This window comes from Verticillium nonalfalfae (assembly GCF_003724135.2).
Source record: "Verticillium nonalfalfae strain VnAa140/NRRL 66861 chromosome Unknown scaffold_28, whole genome shotgun sequence".
NCBI lineage: Eukaryota > Fungi > Ascomycota > Sordariomycetes > Glomerellales > Plectosphaerellaceae > Verticillium > Verticillium nonalfalfae.
The window spans coordinates 213,451-230,599 of NW_021167253.1; the positions used below are offsets into that span (position 1 = coordinate 213,451).

Sequence of the window (17,149 nt, forward strand, 5' to 3'; positions counted from 1 at the left end):
GTTATGCTGTACAGTAAACAAGGGCCAAAATGCCCCGCGGTATCTGGGCGGGAAGCTTCAAATGTGTTTGTCACAATACCGGTTCAGGGGGAGAAATCTGGGGTGGGGAGTAATCGAGTCAATTTTCTTTGTCAGACTGTCTGTCATGTGTCGTCCAACACGCTATCGTGGAATCGTCGATCGTCCAACGGGACAAATGACGTGAATTGCTGTTCGACGCAACCAACGGCTCCGATGTCTGGAATCGGTTGGCGAAGGGGCGGAGAAGGTTTCGACGGAGAAAGGCGGACATGCTAGTCTCCTGAGACGATCCAAAGGCAGATGGTACACACCCGCTCTCGGCGGCCCTTATCGCCAGCTTTCAGCCCAGAGAATGGGACGGTAAAGCTGCTGACAGGGAAGACGAGGCCAATGAGAGGCGGAACGGCAGCCAGTTCGGCCCAGCCCGATAACCCGGCTGCACGTCTATCAGGAGCCGCAAGGGGAGGGCCAATGGAGGGAGGGCTATATCTAATGGACCCTGGGGCGCTTTCTCCTCGGATGGCATGACGAAGGAGATGCTGTCCTCTTAGGGTGCGCTTGGTGTCATCCCGCGTATCTGATTGTCGAGCGATTTTCGTAGGGGGGACGAGCAGTTTTTGGGGGGAGCTTGGGGGGGGGGGGGAGGCGCGATTAGCACCAGGAAGGAGCGATTCGTCGCTGGCAAGAGCGATTAGCGGCAGCCCGGGTCGCACTGGCCCCAAAGTTACTTCTCCGCGGGCGCAGCAGAGCCTCTGCTGCGGGCGGTCGCCCCTGCTCTTATTGGAGGATAAGTGCTCTCCCCCAATGTCTTATCTCGCGCAGCTCTTATCGGGACTCCATCGCTCTTGACCTCGACCAGCAAAGGACCCCTCCATGTCGAGCGCGACATCAACCCCTCCAGATCATATCGCCCGCCCGCCCATCTCGGGGAGGTCCAGTACACGCCATGCTATTCCCTAATGCGCCCGCGAGACTCGGTCCCTCTTTGAAACCTGGAGATATGGCTCCGCCCCACGATCGCCCATCCGGAGATGCTCACACCACATCAGACCATGGGCGAACGAGGCCAGGCCCATTGGCCATTCCCTCTAGCTGGGTTGGACCACATTGACCTCATGCCACGCGGAAATGGTACACCCTAGACACAAGAGCCGAAACCAAGTGGCGCGACTTTTGTCGACGAGGTGCCCGGGTGTCTTGCGTTGAATGATTGACTTTTTCTCCCGTCCATACCAATTTCTTCCCCTTCACTGTTTCTTGACACACTTGTTGTTCGAAACATCACCAGTGTACACCACATCCAACAAGACCTCTTATCCAGGGTTGACGGCGCCCCCCTCCCACCTCCAATTCGTCAAACCCCTGTATCGTGACCCCCCCTAGGGGATCATCCTTCACCATGGCGGAGCGAAAGAAGATTGTCGTTGTCGGCCTGGGCATGGTCGGCATCGCCTTCATCGAGAAGATGCTCAAGCTCGATGCCCGCACACGCGCCTACGACATCATCGTCATTGGGGAGGAATCACATCTGGCATACAACCGTGTCGGCCTGACAAGTTTCTTCGACCACCGAAAAGTCGAGAACCTCTACATGAACCCAAAAGAATGGGTATGTGCCTTCGCTCACCTCGTGTCGATCGCACCACAGTGCCTAACCTTGCCTGTGTGTCTTCTAGTATGCTGCCGCACCCGAAGGAGCTCTCGGCTACCACATCAACACCAAAGTCACAGATGTCGACGCCAAGGCCAAGACGGTGACATGTTCCAGCGGCGAGGTCGTTTCCTACGATTCCCTCGTCTTCGCCACCGGTTCCGATGCCGTCCTGCCCCGCCACACCCCCGGGCACGACGCGAAAGGCGTCTTCGTCTACCGAACAATTGATGATCTGATCAACCTCATTGAATTTGCCGAGCATAGGAAAGGGACCGTCGGCGCCGTTGTCGGTGGCGGCCTGCTTGGTCTGGAGGCTGCCAATGCCATGATGGATCTTAAGTGCTACGACAAGGTTAAGCTCATCGAGAGGAACCGATGGGTACTCAGCCGTCAGCTCGATGCCGATGCTGGTACCATGGTTGTTGAACAGGTCCGCGACCTCGGCCTCGACGTTCTCCTCAGCAAGCGCGTTGGTAAGGTCGAGGTGGATGCCGACAACTATGTGACTGGCGTTCTGTTTGAGGACGGTGAGCAGATGGCCTGCTCGACAATTTGCTTTGCCATTGGCATTCGACCAAGAGATGATCTCGCCCGCAAGGCCGGCCTCAAGTGCGCCGATCGCGGCGGTGGTATCATCGTCGGCGATGATCTGAGCACCAGCGAGCCCGACATTTACGCCATTGGCGAGTGTGCCAGCTGGCAGACCCAGACCTTTGGTCTCATCGCTCCTGGTGTAGAGATGGCCGATGTCTTGTCTTTCAATCTGACACAAGCTCACCTGCACTCGCCTCGCGTTTTCAAGACTCCGGATCTGAGCACGAAGCTCAAGCTGCTTGGAGTGGAAGTCGCCAGCTTTGGTGACTTCTTTGCTGATCGCGACGGGCCCAAGAAGCTGCCGCCTCGTGCGAAGCGTGCCAACAAGGAGAACGCGCAAACGGCTCTCGAGACGCTCACCAACGGCCTACCGCCAGCACCGGTCAAGGCCCTTACCTACCGCGACCCCTTCTCCAACGTGTACAAGAAGTATCTGTTCACGGAAGATGGCAAGTACCTCCTGGGTGGTATGATGATTGGCGACACACGCGATTACATCAAGCTTGTACCCATGGTTAAGAACATGAAGGTTCTCGACATCCCACCGAGCGAGCTCATTCTTGGCGCGAAAAAGGATGGGGAGGATGATGGTGACGATCTATCCCATGATACCCAGATTTGCTCGTGCCACAACGTGACCAAGGGCGACGTCGTCGACGCCGTCAAGGACGGCTCATGCACGAGCATCGGTGACATCAAGGCGTGCACCAAGGCCGGCACGGGCTGTGGCGGCTGCATGCCTCTCGTGACGACAATCTTCAACAAGACAATGGCGTCAATGGGCAACGAAGTCAAGAACCATCTGTGCTCTCACTTCAAATACTCGCGTGCCGAGCTCTACCACATCATCATGGTCAAGAAGCTGCGTACGCTCGCCGAGGTCATGCGCGAAGTCGGAACCGAACCCGACTCGCTTGGCTGCGAGGCCTGCAAGCCCACAATTGGCGGCATCTTCTCCTCGCTCTGGAATCGCCACGTCATGGACAAGCCTCAACACGGTCTTCAAGAGACCAACGATCGTTTCCTTGGAAACATTCAGCGCAACGGCACTTACTCCGTTGTGCCTCGTATGTCGGGTGGTGAAGTTACTCCCGCGAAGCTCATTGTCATCGGCCAGGTCGCTGCCAAGTACAAGCTTTACACCAAGATCACTGGTGGCCAGCGCGTTGACATGTTTGGTGCCCGTCGGCAGGACCTGCCTGCCATCTGGCGGGAGCTCATCGCTGGAGGCATGGAGTCGGGCCACGCGTACGCGAAATCGCTGCGTACTGTCAAGTCCTGTGTCGGAAGCACGTGGTGCCGTTACGGTATCGGCGATTCGGTTGGCCTCGCTGTCCGTCTCGAGGAGCGTTACAAGTCCATCCGGGCGCCGCACAAGATCAAGGGTGGCGTCAGCGGTTGCGTGCGTGAGTGCGCTGAAGCGCAGAGCAAGGACTTTGGCCTCATCGCGACGGACAAGGGCTTCAACATCTACGTTGCCGGCAACGGTGGTGTCACGCCGAGACACGCGGAGCTGCTGGCCAAGGACGTACCGCCCACCGAAGTCATCCCTATCCTTGATCGCTACCTCATGTTCTACATCCGCACTGGAGACAAGCTTCAGCGGACGGCGAGCTGGATTCAAGCGCTGCCGGGTGGCCTGAAGTATCTCCAGGAGGTCGTGCTCGAAGACAAGCTCGGCATCTGTGCGTCCCTGGAGGCACAGATGCAGGAACTCGTTGACAGCTTCTTTGACGAATGGGCCGAGGCACTTGCGACGCCTTCAATCATCAACAAATTCAAGCAGTTCGCCAATACGGACGAGTCGGTTGAGAATGTGGAGATCGAGGCGGAGCGTGACCAGGAGAGGCCCGTGTACTGGGCGCCAGAGGCGGCCAAGGAGGACTTCAAGGCGCTCAAGTCACGGTGGACCTCGAAAGAGTGGGAGCCCCTTCTTGCTGCCTCCTACTTTGCCGGCGCCGACGATGCGCCGGACGGCATCTCGGCGACGATCAAGCGCGGTGACACGCAGCTCGCCGTGTGGCGTGTTCGCGGAAAGTACTATGCTACGCAGCAAATGTGCCCGCACAAGCGTGCCTTTGTGTTGTCCGAGGGCCTCATCGGCGAGGCTACAGGCGAAAACACGTGCTCGGACGCGCCCAAGGCGGACTCCGGGTGCAGCACCAACGGCGACGCCAAGAAGTCGGCGCCGTGGGTGTCGTGCCCCTACCACAAGCGCAACTTTGACCTCGCCAACGGCGACTGCAAGAACGATGGCGAGCTGAGCATCGCGACATTCGAGGCCGAGGAGCGCGCCGACGGCATGGTGCACGTGCTGCTGCCGCCGGTGGCTGAGCTCGACGCCGAACTCGGCACGGCCAAGTGGAAGGTCAAGAAGGGAGAGTCTGGCCAGGCGCCGTTCGCGGGCCTCGACAAGGCCGTTGGTTTCAAGGGCATTCGCGGAAAGAAGCCCGGCGTCAAGCCATTCGCGCCGCTCAAGATGAACAGGCCAGTGGAGGTGCTTGCCGGAGGCGGATGCGGAAGCGCACCGGATTGGTAGAAGGTTTCAGCGGGGAAAGTATGGGACGTTATTCATGTACGGGCAGGGCCGGGCATCAAAGGCGTTAGAAGGGATAATTATGAGTAGATTTGGGACACAAATAACGATACACAATCTGTCTGCCTGCCTTGTCTTTCCCTCAGTGTCTTGGTAGAGATGACGACGATGAAGTGTGTGAAAGTCTACTCGGCCGTCTTGTCCTTGCCGAAGATGCGCGGCCCAAAGGTCGCCCAGAACCCCCCCTCGGCGATGGCGGCCACCGCGACACCCAGCACAACAAAGGTTTTCGTTCGGGGCGAGGCTTTGCGCCACATTTCCTTCGGATTCCACAGGTCGGAGCCCGGGTTCGGCGGCGCGGAACCGCGGCGGGGAGCAGAGATGGAGAGGCTCCTGGGGTAAAGAGTCCTGGCCGCTGATGGGCGGAGGATGGCTGATCGGGCCACGGGTGTCATGGTGGAGCGATACATTGGCGGACGTGTTTCGGTTGGTGGTGAAGCTCTTGGATGAGAGTCTCTCGTTTTGAGGCTTGGATCAGAGGATGACGATGACCACTGTAGGGCGAGATTCTGATCATCTTATATACCCAAGCTTCTCCAGGTTGGTCCCTTGACGCTACCTGAACGTTCAGGTACGAGGGTCAGCCTTACGCAAGGCAACCAAGGTACCTTACCCAGGTCGTCAGTGCACAGCAAACAACCGTTATGCTGACGTCGTAAATCCGGGGCGGCGGTGGTGGGGTTTTACGACCCGTGCGCTGCCTGGCCCGCTTGGGGACGTGTTATGCCTGGGCGTAAGGCATGCATCCATCCCCGTGACACCGCCGCTTCTGGTCTTCCTGCTTCACCCGAGAGGTGGTCCGGTTTGGTGCTCATGTGGTCAAAATGAGGCCGGCCGTCCACATGGGGGTCCGTCACACTGGGCATTACATCATTCATGAAATCTATCGAGAACCTATCGACAGGGTAGTTTGTTTTCTTTCGTACGCCTCGCTAACGCCGATTCATGGTCAGTGGCTTGAACGGTTTCCTCAACCGGTCTATCGGTGCAATACCGCCCTCCTTCTTCAGTAACGCCGGCCTCTCGAACCGTCCCACCCCTTGCCCCATTGATGTCGTCGCATGCAGACAGCTTGCTGGCCGCTCCCGCGCCTCGGGCGCCACGACTGGCTCTGCTTCAGCGTCGTCGTCGCCCGGCTGAGGCACTGCTGACTTGGCCGGCGAGCTCGAGAGGAAGCCGTAGTGCGCCTGCGCCTCGCCTGCTGGCGGACGTGATTTGGCCGTCGGCTTCGCGATGGTCGGCGTCGTGAGCCTGTGTCCGGGGAGAGCCGGTGCGGCCGGATTCGGAGGCGCCGGCTGGCCGCGGGGATAGGGCGCGACCGCCGAGTGTGATGTCGAGACGTGCCGGGTCAGGCCCGAGCGAACGTCGGCGACGGGCATAGGCTCAGAGGCAGTGCCTGATGGGTCGGACTTTTGTCTCTTGTTGACGAAGCCCAGGAGGCTGCGCTGGTCGGGGGGACGTTTCGTCGTTCCAGCGCGTCGCGTGTTGGCGTGTCCTGGTCCGGCCTGCTTTCGCTGCGGCCCGGCGGCCTCGGCGGCTTCGGCGACTTCCTTGGCCGCGGCAATGGCGGTCTGGTGCGCGCCAGCGGTCGTGAAACCGGGCAGTGTGAAGGCCGAGGCGGCTTCCATGGTGGTTGCCGTCTGCCATTGGGGATAGGCCTCGGCGGGAGTGTCGCCGTTGGCCTGCGGGCCTCGGTGGCGCTTGAAACCGTTCTTATCAGCCCTGCCCGCTGGATTGCTCTCTTCTGGGTCGGCAGGGTAAAGCGTGTCCTCCAGTCTCTCGAGCAGCGGCATCTGTGCAAAAATACGTTCCGCCGAAGGTACGGAGTCTGCGCGGCCTAGGATGCGGCCCACCTCCTGGATCACCTCGGTGCTGAACGAGGGCCCTCTCCTGGCGAACGACTGGTGGATTTCAGTGGGCAGAAAAGTAGAAAGCTCGGCCTTCTCTCCTCCGCCACCCATACCCCCGGCCTGGGAGCTGTAGAGTGGACAGCTGAGGTAAAGAAGCGATTGCGCTCTCGTCATGGCGACGTAAAGGAGCCTTCGTTCCTCGTCCAAGTCTTCTGCCCTGGCGTGCGGTATTGAGCCGTTGTACACGGCTGGCACGAAAACTACGGGCCACTCGAGGCCCTTGGCCGCGTGGATTGTTGAAATGGTCACCATTGGCTTATTCTCCGCCTCACCCTTCTGGGAATCAGAAGCCAGCGCGACGTTGGCTAGAAACCTGCCAAGCGCATCCTTCTCCTCCACCTGCTGGACGCCGTCGATGGTGGGCAACTTGTCGTCTTCCACAGTCGCGCTGAGCTCGCGCATGAAATCGCCCGCTAGGTTTATAAACTCCTCGACGTTGGCCCATCGCGCCTCATGTTCCTCGGGATACATGTCCTGGAGGTACTTCTGGAAATTCAGCTGCGAGAGCAGATCGCCAATGAGGTCGACCAGATGGTAGCAGGGACTTCCATTCGGGGGTTCCTCGACCTTCTTCCTCACCGACATGACCATTCTGATGAGCTCCCCGCTGATCTTTTGCTCCATCGCCTTCTTGATGTTTGTTTGCGCCTTTCGGTCCCCGCGGCAGTGCTTCGTCAGAAGAGTCCAGACGTCCATCTTGGCAGTTTCAGCCTCTTCGACGAGACTCTTTATGGTCACGTCGCCGATACCGCGACGAGGGACATTGATGATGCGCGCAAGCGAGTCGTTGTTCTCGGGCTGGTGAATGACACGTAGATAATCAATGAGAATCTTGACCTCGATGCGTTCGTAAAACTTTTTCCCGCCCACCATCCTGTAGGGTATGCCGCACTTGCCGAGCGCTGACTCAATGTGTCGGGAGAGTGCTGCAGACCGCAGCAGAATGGCCACATCGTCTTCGTTCATCATTTTCCCCGACATGAGAATGGCACGTCGGATCTCGGAGACGAGCCACTCTGCCTCGTTGGCGGCCGTCTTCAGTCGGCGCAACACCGGCCGCGTGCCCTTGTTGTGGACGGGAAGCAGGAGTTTTTGGTACCGCTTCTTGTCTTGCTGAATGACCTTTAACGACACGTCCAGGATGGCCTGTGACGACCGATAATTCTCCTCCAGTGAGATTTCGTCCGTCTGGGGAAAGTCCTTCAACAGACGATACAGATTCTTGATCTCGGCCGATCGCCAGCCGTAAATGCTCTGGTCCGGGTCACCAACGATAGTGATGCGATCGCGGGCCTGGGCAAATAGCCTCATAAGCTCGTACTGGATGCCGTTTGTGTCCTGGTACTCGTCAATGAGCACCGCCTGCACGTTGGACACGCATGAGGGGTGCTTTCGCAGCAGCTCCACACACTTGGTCAGCAGGTCGTCGTAGTCGAGGAGGTTGGAGCGCTCCAGATGGTCCTGGTACGCGCGGAAGCAGGTCTCAAACTCGGGGTTCTCGCGCGGCTTCTTGGCGTTGGGCCGCTGTGCGATGTGCTGCTCGGAGCCCTTGGCCTTCTTCTTGCTGATCCAGGAACGGACGGCATGGGGATCCACCACCAGACCCAGCCGCTTGCATATCCTCTGGATGACGGCCCTCGAATCTCCGTCATCAGCGATGCCAAACCTCTGACTGAGGCCGATGCGTTGGCCATAGGTAGCAAGATAGCGGCGGGCAATGCTGTGAAAGGTGCCGAGGACAATCTTCTTCTCACGGCCGTCGCCCAATGCCCGTCCGATGCGCTCTTTCATTTCTCGAGCCGACTTGACGGTGAAAGTCGCGACGACTATGTCTGCCGGGTGGTAGCCGGCATTCTCCAGGAGCCAAACGACACGAGAGGTCAAGGTATGCGTCTTGCCGCTACCTGGTCCAGCCAGGATGGCGACGGTGGGTGCTGAGGAGGTGACGGCGCGACATTGTGCCTTGTTGAGACTGGCGAGAAGGGACTCAGCCGCACTAGGCGCTGCGCTGGACAAGCTCATGGTGAACGGGCGGGTCCATTGGGATCTCAAAAGATGGACATTCGAGTTTGGTGGAGTGGTGAGACGCGTCGTGATGGGTGGGAATCGCGTGAAGTGGAAATCGCAGCACGAAGTCACATGACCGGTGGAGAGAGAGAGAGAGAGATGGAGCTTTGGCCAGGTGGATCCACCAGGGCCTGTGTGACCATCCACAGCATGAGACCAAGTGGGTCCTTGCCGCTCTTAGTGACGCCTGAGACGAGTTTAAGTATTTTGTGCACCATCAAAGAACGAGCTTGAACGGTCGCTTGAGATACGGACCCAAATATCGCAGAGAATCGACAGGGCCAGTATTTCTCGTGTAAGATGTGTCGCGAGACTAGACTCTCGCGGCTTTTGAGGAAGTCAGCGTCTTCTTCCGAGTGTTCAAGACCGCAGACTTGACGAGGACTCTAGAACCCAGTGGGCCCAATTCGTTTTGCAAGTTTGACCGCAAGTTTCTGAAATCAAGCTCAATGTCGATAGACGTAGGGAGACTTCAGAGCAGCGCAGCAGCAAAGGAAAAGTCAGCAGAACGCCCAGGGAACGGCCCAGTACGCTATGCGCACTCATTTTCTGATATCACCTATCCTCTCCCGCAAAGAGGGCAGCAGCTTGTCCGCTCGCCAGAGCAACTATGACGATGTAGGGACTTTGTTCGGACAGGATACGTCTTTGCATTCCACCACCGATCGCCAGGAGACGATGCAGCATGGCAGATGAGGGGTGCGAGGAAGGATCAGTCGCCAGGGTCCGAACAAGCAGTCAAGTGGGAGTGGATCTGGTGGACGAATCTACTTTGCAAGGGGTCAAGCCCACTGGGCCGGCACGATCCGACCTGCCCTGTTGGAACTCATCCTTCAGCTGAGGCTGATCAAAAGCCGGCTTGAAACTGTCATGACCAGAAGGGCAATCGACTATCCCTAGTATCAAGGCTCAGAACCCACGCCTTTACAGCATGCTGAACCCCCACAAGCTCCCACAACTTGGGCGGCACCTCTGGGGCATCAAAACGGGGTTCGTCCCTAGCTGCTCCGGCTGGCGCAGTAAGTCTTTACTACCAGGCGCCAATACCGCACAGTCTGCCACGGATGGAAAGCCCCAGCGAACGCTCTACAGGGATGCGAAAAGTCTGGCCCATGCCTTCATGGGTTGCAGCCAGGAGGGACCACAAAATAGGAGTGCTAGCGCCAACAGCCATTTGCAAATTCATGTCTGATGTGATCGCATTCGACCAAATCTGATCTTTTTGGGAATACTTGAGGACCACCACGGAAGCGAGCTTGGCCCTTCCGATTGGAAGTTCATGGCTCCCCATAATTGATAGCGGACTGCCTACATGGCACACCACTCATGATGCATATTAGCGTGTTGGGTTGACGTTGCCCGGTCACCATGGCACTGTAAACTTGTTAGTGCCAGTGAATGCAATGCCACGCCCTCACTTTGCCACAGCGAACTAAGCCAGCACTGAATATGAAGATCCGTTAAGGTTCAAAGTGAAGGGCATCAACGACACAGTCAGAATTGTGGCACATGCTGAGATTTCTGACGGTGCTACTTATGCTCTGGTGAATCAGGTGCAGCTAGCTACCTGCGCGTTTGGCCAAATGACTGAACACGGTCAACAGACTAGACCGCGTCTGAAGCTTGAGCGGGTGTTCACGACGTATCAGGCACGGTTTTGTCTCCAACTGAAAAGGTGGAGACGTCCAGGTGCGTGAACATTAGCGTCATTGTAGGGAACAGGGCCATCGCATATAATCCAGTCGGAGTTACCCCACGGCTCCATGTGGATGTTGTTGGTGCAACCAGGATGTGGATGGTCTCTCCTTATTTCCAATCAAAATTACAAAAGCAATATGTCTTCCAAGAGCGTGATGCCTTCTGGATGGATCAAGAGCAGCCCTTTGAAGGGCAACACGAGATCGAAACCAAAAATCATTGGCCAATACTCTAATTTTTGGAGCAGAAAATTGTAGAGGAAAATACTGTCGGGGGGAAACAGTCACATGGGCTTCATACTGGCAGCATCTGCGAGTTACGGACATCGGAGGAGCCTCGTCTTGTCAGGCTCAAACAAAGACAGGGGTCCGACCATCGCTTAAGCACAGCCGTCATGGTAGTACCAACCGCAAGAACGCATTCTGCACGCTGGCGTCACTTGTAGTTTCTGTTGGCTCTGTTGCTTCCGCCCCCGCAACGATGCAATGCAAGCAGCGTGTTGAAACGGCCAACACAGCTGCTGTTGCCTGATTATCCCCTGCTTCAGGTCCGTTGCCCATGGAGACACCGCCGCTTTCACGCTTTGCGCGCCTGTCAATAGTTGACCCTGGGATGAGGCTTTTCAACTCGAAAATGGGTCAGTCACCGCTGGACAAGCCATTCGACGAGGCAAGTCCGCTCATTTTGAGAGTCATCTGGCAAGTTTGAACCATCAACTTTCAGATATAAAGCACGCATCTGCCACTCTTCCGTCGCTTTTATTTCATTTACATCATCCTCCCCGTCTTCTCCAGTTCATCTGTGCTCCTAGCCTCACCCGCCAAAGATTTCACCTGAGTCAGAATGCGTTTCGCTCCGATCCTCTTCAACTTTGTTGCCGGCGTCTCTGCCATTGACATTTGGCTCAACTGGGATGCCACCGACTGTCGCGGAAAGAACAGTGTCCACTGTGCAAACGTAAGTCCCAACGTGTGTTGTTCGGTCCCAAACCCAGGGAGCCCTTTCGCCAGCATCGACTTCAGGGAGATCCCGACCGGTTGGAACATTCGAGCCACCGGCCATCAGGGCAGCCAGTGTGGCAACATCATCTCGTCACAGGCCACCTTCGGCCAAGACACATCTGTCTGCATGTCCTTCGGGGGATACGGCGGTGGCGGCTATCACTTCATCAACGACCGAAGACGCTCCGTTCGTGCCCGAGAGGATTGTGCCGATGTTGTGAGGCCCTCCATCGTCTCCTTCGGCGGGGTCAAATTCAACCTTACAAGCTTGGACGAAGCTTCTTATCTCGAAATGGTACGCAAGACATAGGCCCATCATCCGTTCCGGGCATCGTTTGCTAATATCAGTGCAGTGAGTACAATTTGTATTTCAGGAAGACCTGGCGATGATTCTATCCTTCTCTTTGGACATTCCGTCATATCTGCGCCACTGGATCCCGCGCCTTGGCCATGTTTACTAACAGCTGCGTTTAGTGTCGACATCGCGGCAGCTGACAGGGACCTCGAGGATGTCCCTGAGAAGTTCCACGTGTACAAGATGGAGTAGAAGGCCTTGTTTGATCACTAGGTGCATTGAGCGGCACTTGGTTTTGGGTGGGGCGACATTAATGTGATTCTTTTTCTTCTCCGGCTCTGGGCCGCCACAAGCTTGCCCTGTATTGGTGTTTGATCCCGTCAATGTTTGTCTGTCGTTCAGCCTGTATTTCACGTAGACCTTCATGTCTGAGCGAATATTACGATTGTATGATCAATGGAAGGTTCGGTTTGAGGACGTAACAGCGATCACCTGTCGTGTGTCTATCAAGTTGGTTTTTGCCCACAGCTCATGGAGCTTCTGTGAACCAACGAGGTCATCCTGTTTTTTTGACGCAGGGCTTAGAGAACGCCCATAGGACCCCAATACCGCCGGGTGGGCGTCCATGATAGTGAATTAGTACAATGCGGATGTTAGAACGAGTCTCCTTGATACTGGAGGTACTGAGAGCCTGACGATCGCAAGACCCTGCTACCAAGCCACTGTTCAAGATTTTCCAGGCTTCTTGCACTGCAACACCAAGAGGTACTGATAGTACGCTACAGCTAGAAGGGGCCATAACGGTCACTGCTCGCCTAGAAAACCCCAGTGTCGTGTCCCCGTGTGCTGTCATTGTGATAAAGGGTATGCAAACTGCTTCCCGATTTGCGAGGCACATGGGTTACCGAAATGGAGAGGAGAGCGGCGCCGAAGCCTCACATCGCGGTATTGCCGATGCCGCAGAATCGGAAGCGCAGGCACGGGCTATCATGCGACCCTGACCAGAGCTCGTCAAACATGTGTCTTCGTCGATATGAGTTCCATGGTGAGCATCGTGGCTCTGTGTGTGGCTGGATCATGCTGGCTGAGCCACTACAGGAGCTCAGTTGACAGGCTGAGCTTAAAGCAGCGAGACTCTTCCCCTCCTGTCCCAGCCAAGCGACTCCTCGCTGGTGCACCTGCAGACAGTGTATTGTCAATGCAAGCCATCATCACATTATCGATTCCATCGACCAAAATAGCAACATGCCAGCTCGGCAGAGATGGGGTCTCCAGGGTTCATATTTGACGGGCAAGCTGCGTGCCAAGTCCCGAGCCTGTGCATGAGTGGCATGATGACGATCAAGATGGTGCCCGCCGTCTTTCTACATGGACGTCTTTCTTACAGCTGGGCCTGGATGCGCGTACGCCTGGCACATCACGACCTCATCAGCACCGTCCGAAGAATCGCTGAACTCTAGAATACCCAAGAAGCGACAAGGAATGGATCACTCGGTCCCGAACCGTGCCGCGCCGCAAGCCTCATCCCGCTGCCATGTTCTCTTCCCACCCTCTTGTCCCGTGAGGGGGGGTTGTCAAGACCCTCATCGTTGGGAGTTGGAGGGTCTCTGTCGGAGGTCGTTCCTGGCCTCTTATAGGTTCAGAACCGTATCTCTGGATCGTTGGTCACATCGCTTCACATCACGTTTTGGTTGAGGCTCCCGCCCCAAGCGCGGACGGCAAGCCATCGACGCAGAGAAGACCAGACCGCGCGCAAGAACACCAACATGACAAGTTTTCTGCAGCGTGCTCATCACCACCTGTCAGCATTCAAATTCTCATCACTCTCAATCACGTTGTGATGGGCGAGACCACATGTCTCTTGTGATCACAGTTCGCGAGTCGTGTCGGCACCTTAGCACCGAGAGAACACACGCCTCTCGGCATTTCATTCGAGGGGCGACGAGAAGAAGCGGTGATGTGACGGCGCGACGGGCATATCTAGTGGATTATCATCACACTTCCATCCACCATTCGAGGGGCTCTGATCATCGCTCTCTGGTTTTCTGTTGGCCCCACCGCCGGTCGCGAGATGACATGCCGCAACGAACAGGAACCGAGAGGGGGGAGAGAAACAAGAGAGACATGCCGTCCCAGCGCTGAGGTCATGGGTCGACTAGTAGAGGAGAAAGTTGCAGCTTGCCGGGCCCGCAGCAGGCGCAGAACGGCTCTGTGGAATCCATTCGGAACCAGATACTCGTACCACGGGTCCCAAATGACCAAGTCAAGTCGCCTCGCTCTCCTCTTCGACGCAGCCATACACCATGTCGAGCGAGGCAAGAAGCAGAAGTCTTCATCTCCAAGGGCGGCTTGCCATGCGAATGGAGCAGCGAGCGGCCGGGGGGCTGGACTCGAGCGACTGCTTGGCAACGCGGTGTGCCATCGGATATGCGCCTCTAGCTCGTCCGGCGCGGGGTTGGTGGTGGGTGGTTGTCGCCAATCATGACCCCGGCTGTACATGGTCGGCGCTTACAGCCCCTGGCCATCACGACGGTCCGGCCAACCACGTTCGAAATGCGGTCTTCAACCTCCCGCCCCCCCTCGTCAGTCGGCGCGCGACAGGTTGATGGAGGGCCACAAACGGCCTCAGAGGGCACCCAAGGGTCGACCGAGTCACGGCGCCGTGCCTTCGTGGGCGCTATTTTCCTCCTCTGCTCTCATGCAAGGTGTGACCACTGGCGTCGTGAGCATGGCTAGTGCCTGGGGCCATCCTGTGCCACCTCGAGCCATCCCGGGCCCTTCCAGCAAGTCAGAACGCAGCTTGCATCGCACAGCGCCAATCTCGACGCAGTGCCGAACTTCATCAACCGCTATATACCTTTGTGCGCCGCGTATCCGACCCTCTTTCATGTTACTCTCCCATGTGTAATGTGTTTCGGATCGCCCGCCAGGAGGTAGGATCATCACAGCTGGTTCAGCTGGTTCACCCTTTAAGACTTCCGGACGTCCCTCACCACGATGTCCGGAGTCCAATCTCGCCAGCAACCTCTCCGCCTCTCTTTTCTTGTCACATCGTCGCTCATTCTTGCCACAACGTCCATCTTGATCACACCCGTCGCCGCCTCACCAATCTCGCCTCTCGCCGCCGTCGGCCAGCAACGACGAGACAACAATCCTCTCAACATTGAGTGGGGTCCCGCGCCAGCTCCCGAAGACGGCCCTCCTCTCTCCGCAGGTGCGCTGAGAGACACGAAATACCTGCCGATCCAGATTGGTGCCATTGTCGGTGCCTACGGAGTCTCACTGGTGCTGGTCGCCATCCTCATCCTCATTCTTTCCAAAAAGCGTCGCGAACACCTCAAAGCCGCCGACGAAGAAGAAGAAGACGAAGAGGACCTAGAAGCTGTCTTTTTTGAAGACGACAGGAAGCAGTTGCCGAATCTCATCATCCCAACGCGGCCCGAATCGCCACGCAGCATCCCACGGAGTCCCGTTCGCAACTTCTCGTACCCGTCGCCAGACAGAAGCGAATTCTTCCCCAGTCCGGTGACACCCTACATCTCCCCTTCGCCCTCCTCCACGCTCCACGCCCCCGGTGTTGATTTCGCAGTCGACCAGCGTGTGGTCGCAGCCGACAGACACATGGCGCAAACGCAGCTCGAAGACATGTACAAGTACGTGATGGAACAGGAAGAGGCCAAGGCCAAAGGCATCATCCTCCAGGGACCGCCTGCGCCTGTGATCGCCTCCACCTACCCAAGGTCGTCGACGTCCGACCGGTCGACCGCGCCATCCACCCTCAAGAAGGAGAAGAACAAACCCGCGGCCCTGAACCTCACCGAGGAGAAGAAGTCGCGCACCTCTTCCATCCTCTCGGCCCTGCGCTCCCCCAAGAAGAAGACAGGGGTGCGCGGCATCAGCATCTCGTCTCCCATGATGACCCCGAAATCCGCCACTTTCCCCCGGTATGAGGCTCAAGAGATGGACACCATCCCTCCTCGTCACTATGCCCCGCCCCCGCCACCTCCGGTCCCTACCGACCAGGTGCCCTTTGGCCTGCAGCGAGGACAGGTGCAGACCGCACCCATCTCCCCCGATCAATCGCCAGAGAGCACGCAGAGCATCGACGAGCGCATCGGCTTCCAGCTGCCCCTCAGCCAACCGCCCAAGCACGGCAACCACCACCGCACTATCTCATCGGCCCCCACGGAGGCCGATCCCATCTCGGCCGCATCCGACCATTCCCAGACGCCCCTTGTCGGTCTTCCTACATCCCCCAAGCCCCATGTCACGCGTTTCCCCACGCTGCCGGCCTCACCCAAGCCTGGCGCCACCTTCCAGCGTCCCAACGCCCCCTCGGCCGTTCGCACCGGCGGTGCCTTGCCCCTGCGCGCCTACGAGCCTTCTCTAGCTTCTCCATCTATGGTGGCACATAACACCAAGCAGACGACGTTTGAGCGCACAGGTCCCCTCTCGCCGAGCGGCCTGCGCACGCCGGCTACGGGAGCCGCAGTGCCGTACTCTCCGTACCAGCCCTTCACCCCCTGTATCCCCATGACACCGTCTCTGGTGTCCAAGGCGGATCGCAAGCGCATGAAGCGTCTGGAGCCCAAGACGCCGACTATGGAAATGGTGCGCGACAGCGAGGACGTGTGGTAACGGCGAAGCCCTCAACAATGGGAGGAGGACTGTAATTTAGGACAAAACGGGACATCGAGGCTTTCGATATTTAGACAATCCGGCAGCGGGCAGTGAGACAACAATGCCTTCTCGGGCTGGGTATTTTTCTTTTACTATCTCTCTCTATCTGGGTGCAGTGGAAGAGAGGAGGGAGTCACGACGGTGGCATCTTGCATTGCGAGGGGGTTCTCACGAAAGGCGAGTTGATGAAGGTGCATGCGGGGTCTTATTTGTCGATATACCACGGAACGTGTCGTCTCAAGACATGGTTTTCTTTTGCTTTATTTGAACAGTACATGCACATCAGTACATGCATATCTTGGTCTTTTGGTTGAAACCCTTTTCTGAGTGACTTTGTGCATCGCGGAGAAGGACGACACAGAGGCGAACTGGACCTGGCGATGAGACGGGGATCCTCTCCTGTCGGCGCTTGGATGGAGGGGTCGGTACAGCGGCAGGGGCTGGTTGGCGTCTGCGAAGTCGACAAGAATGAGCTGCATGCACCTAAAAATAACTTTCAATGTCATGTTCGGGATCAACCCCTCCCGGCCGGAGCCTATTGGAACGTCTGTGGTATCTCAGTCCGCACCCGGCGGCGTCAATTTTGCGAGTGGCTGTCCCACAAGGTGTTTGAGGGGGGCCAGACCTTGGCCA

The 17,149-nt window shown here is 57.4% G+C and overlaps 5 protein-coding genes across 5 annotated transcripts; 3 read left to right on the plus strand and 2 right to left on the minus strand.

The window, feature by feature from the left end:
- Nucleotides 1–1,420: 1,420 nt before the first annotated feature.
- D7B24_004838 (uncharacterized protein) lies at nt 1,421–4,808 on the plus strand (the record flags this gene model as incomplete). The annotated part of the gene is made up of 2 exons (XM_028639003.1): nt 1,421–1,630; nt 1,698–4,808. The coding sequence occupies 2 exons, from the start codon at nt 1,421–1,423 to the stop codon at nt 4,806–4,808; spliced, it is 3,321 nt and encodes a 1,106-aa protein (XP_028496544.1).
- A 182-nt stretch (nt 4,809–4,990) lies between these two features.
- On the minus strand, nt 4,991–5,275 carry D7B24_004839 (uncharacterized protein; the record flags this gene model as incomplete). The annotated part of the gene is made up of 1 exon (XM_028639004.1): nt 4,991–5,275. The coding sequence occupies one exon, from the start codon at nt 5,273–5,275 to the stop codon at nt 4,991–4,993; it is 285 nt and encodes a 94-aa protein (XP_028496545.1).
- Nucleotides 5,276–5,797: 522 nt separating this feature from the next.
- On the minus strand, nt 5,798–8,797 carry D7B24_004840 (uncharacterized protein; the record flags this gene model as incomplete). The annotated part of the gene is made up of 1 exon (XM_028639005.1): nt 5,798–8,797. The coding sequence occupies one exon, from the start codon at nt 8,795–8,797 to the stop codon at nt 5,798–5,800; it is 3,000 nt and encodes a 999-aa protein (XP_028496546.1).
- A 2,586-nt stretch (nt 8,798–11,383) lies between these two features.
- On the plus strand, nt 11,384–12,088 carry D7B24_004841 (uncharacterized protein; the record flags this gene model as incomplete). Its single annotated transcript, XM_028639006.1, has 4 exons — nt 11,384–11,497; nt 11,567–11,836; nt 11,916–11,956; nt 12,016–12,088. 4 exons carry the CDS (start codon nt 11,384–11,386, stop codon nt 12,086–12,088), a joined length of 498 nt encoding a protein of 165 aa, XP_028496547.1.
- A 2,745-nt stretch (nt 12,089–14,833) lies between these two features.
- On the plus strand, nt 14,834–16,474 carry D7B24_004842 (uncharacterized protein; the record flags this gene model as incomplete). Its single annotated transcript, XM_028639007.1, has 1 exon — nt 14,834–16,474. One exon carries the CDS (start codon nt 14,834–14,836, stop codon nt 16,472–16,474), a length of 1,641 nt encoding a protein of 546 aa, XP_028496548.1.
- Between the last annotated feature and the right edge of the window lie 675 nt (nt 16,475–17,149).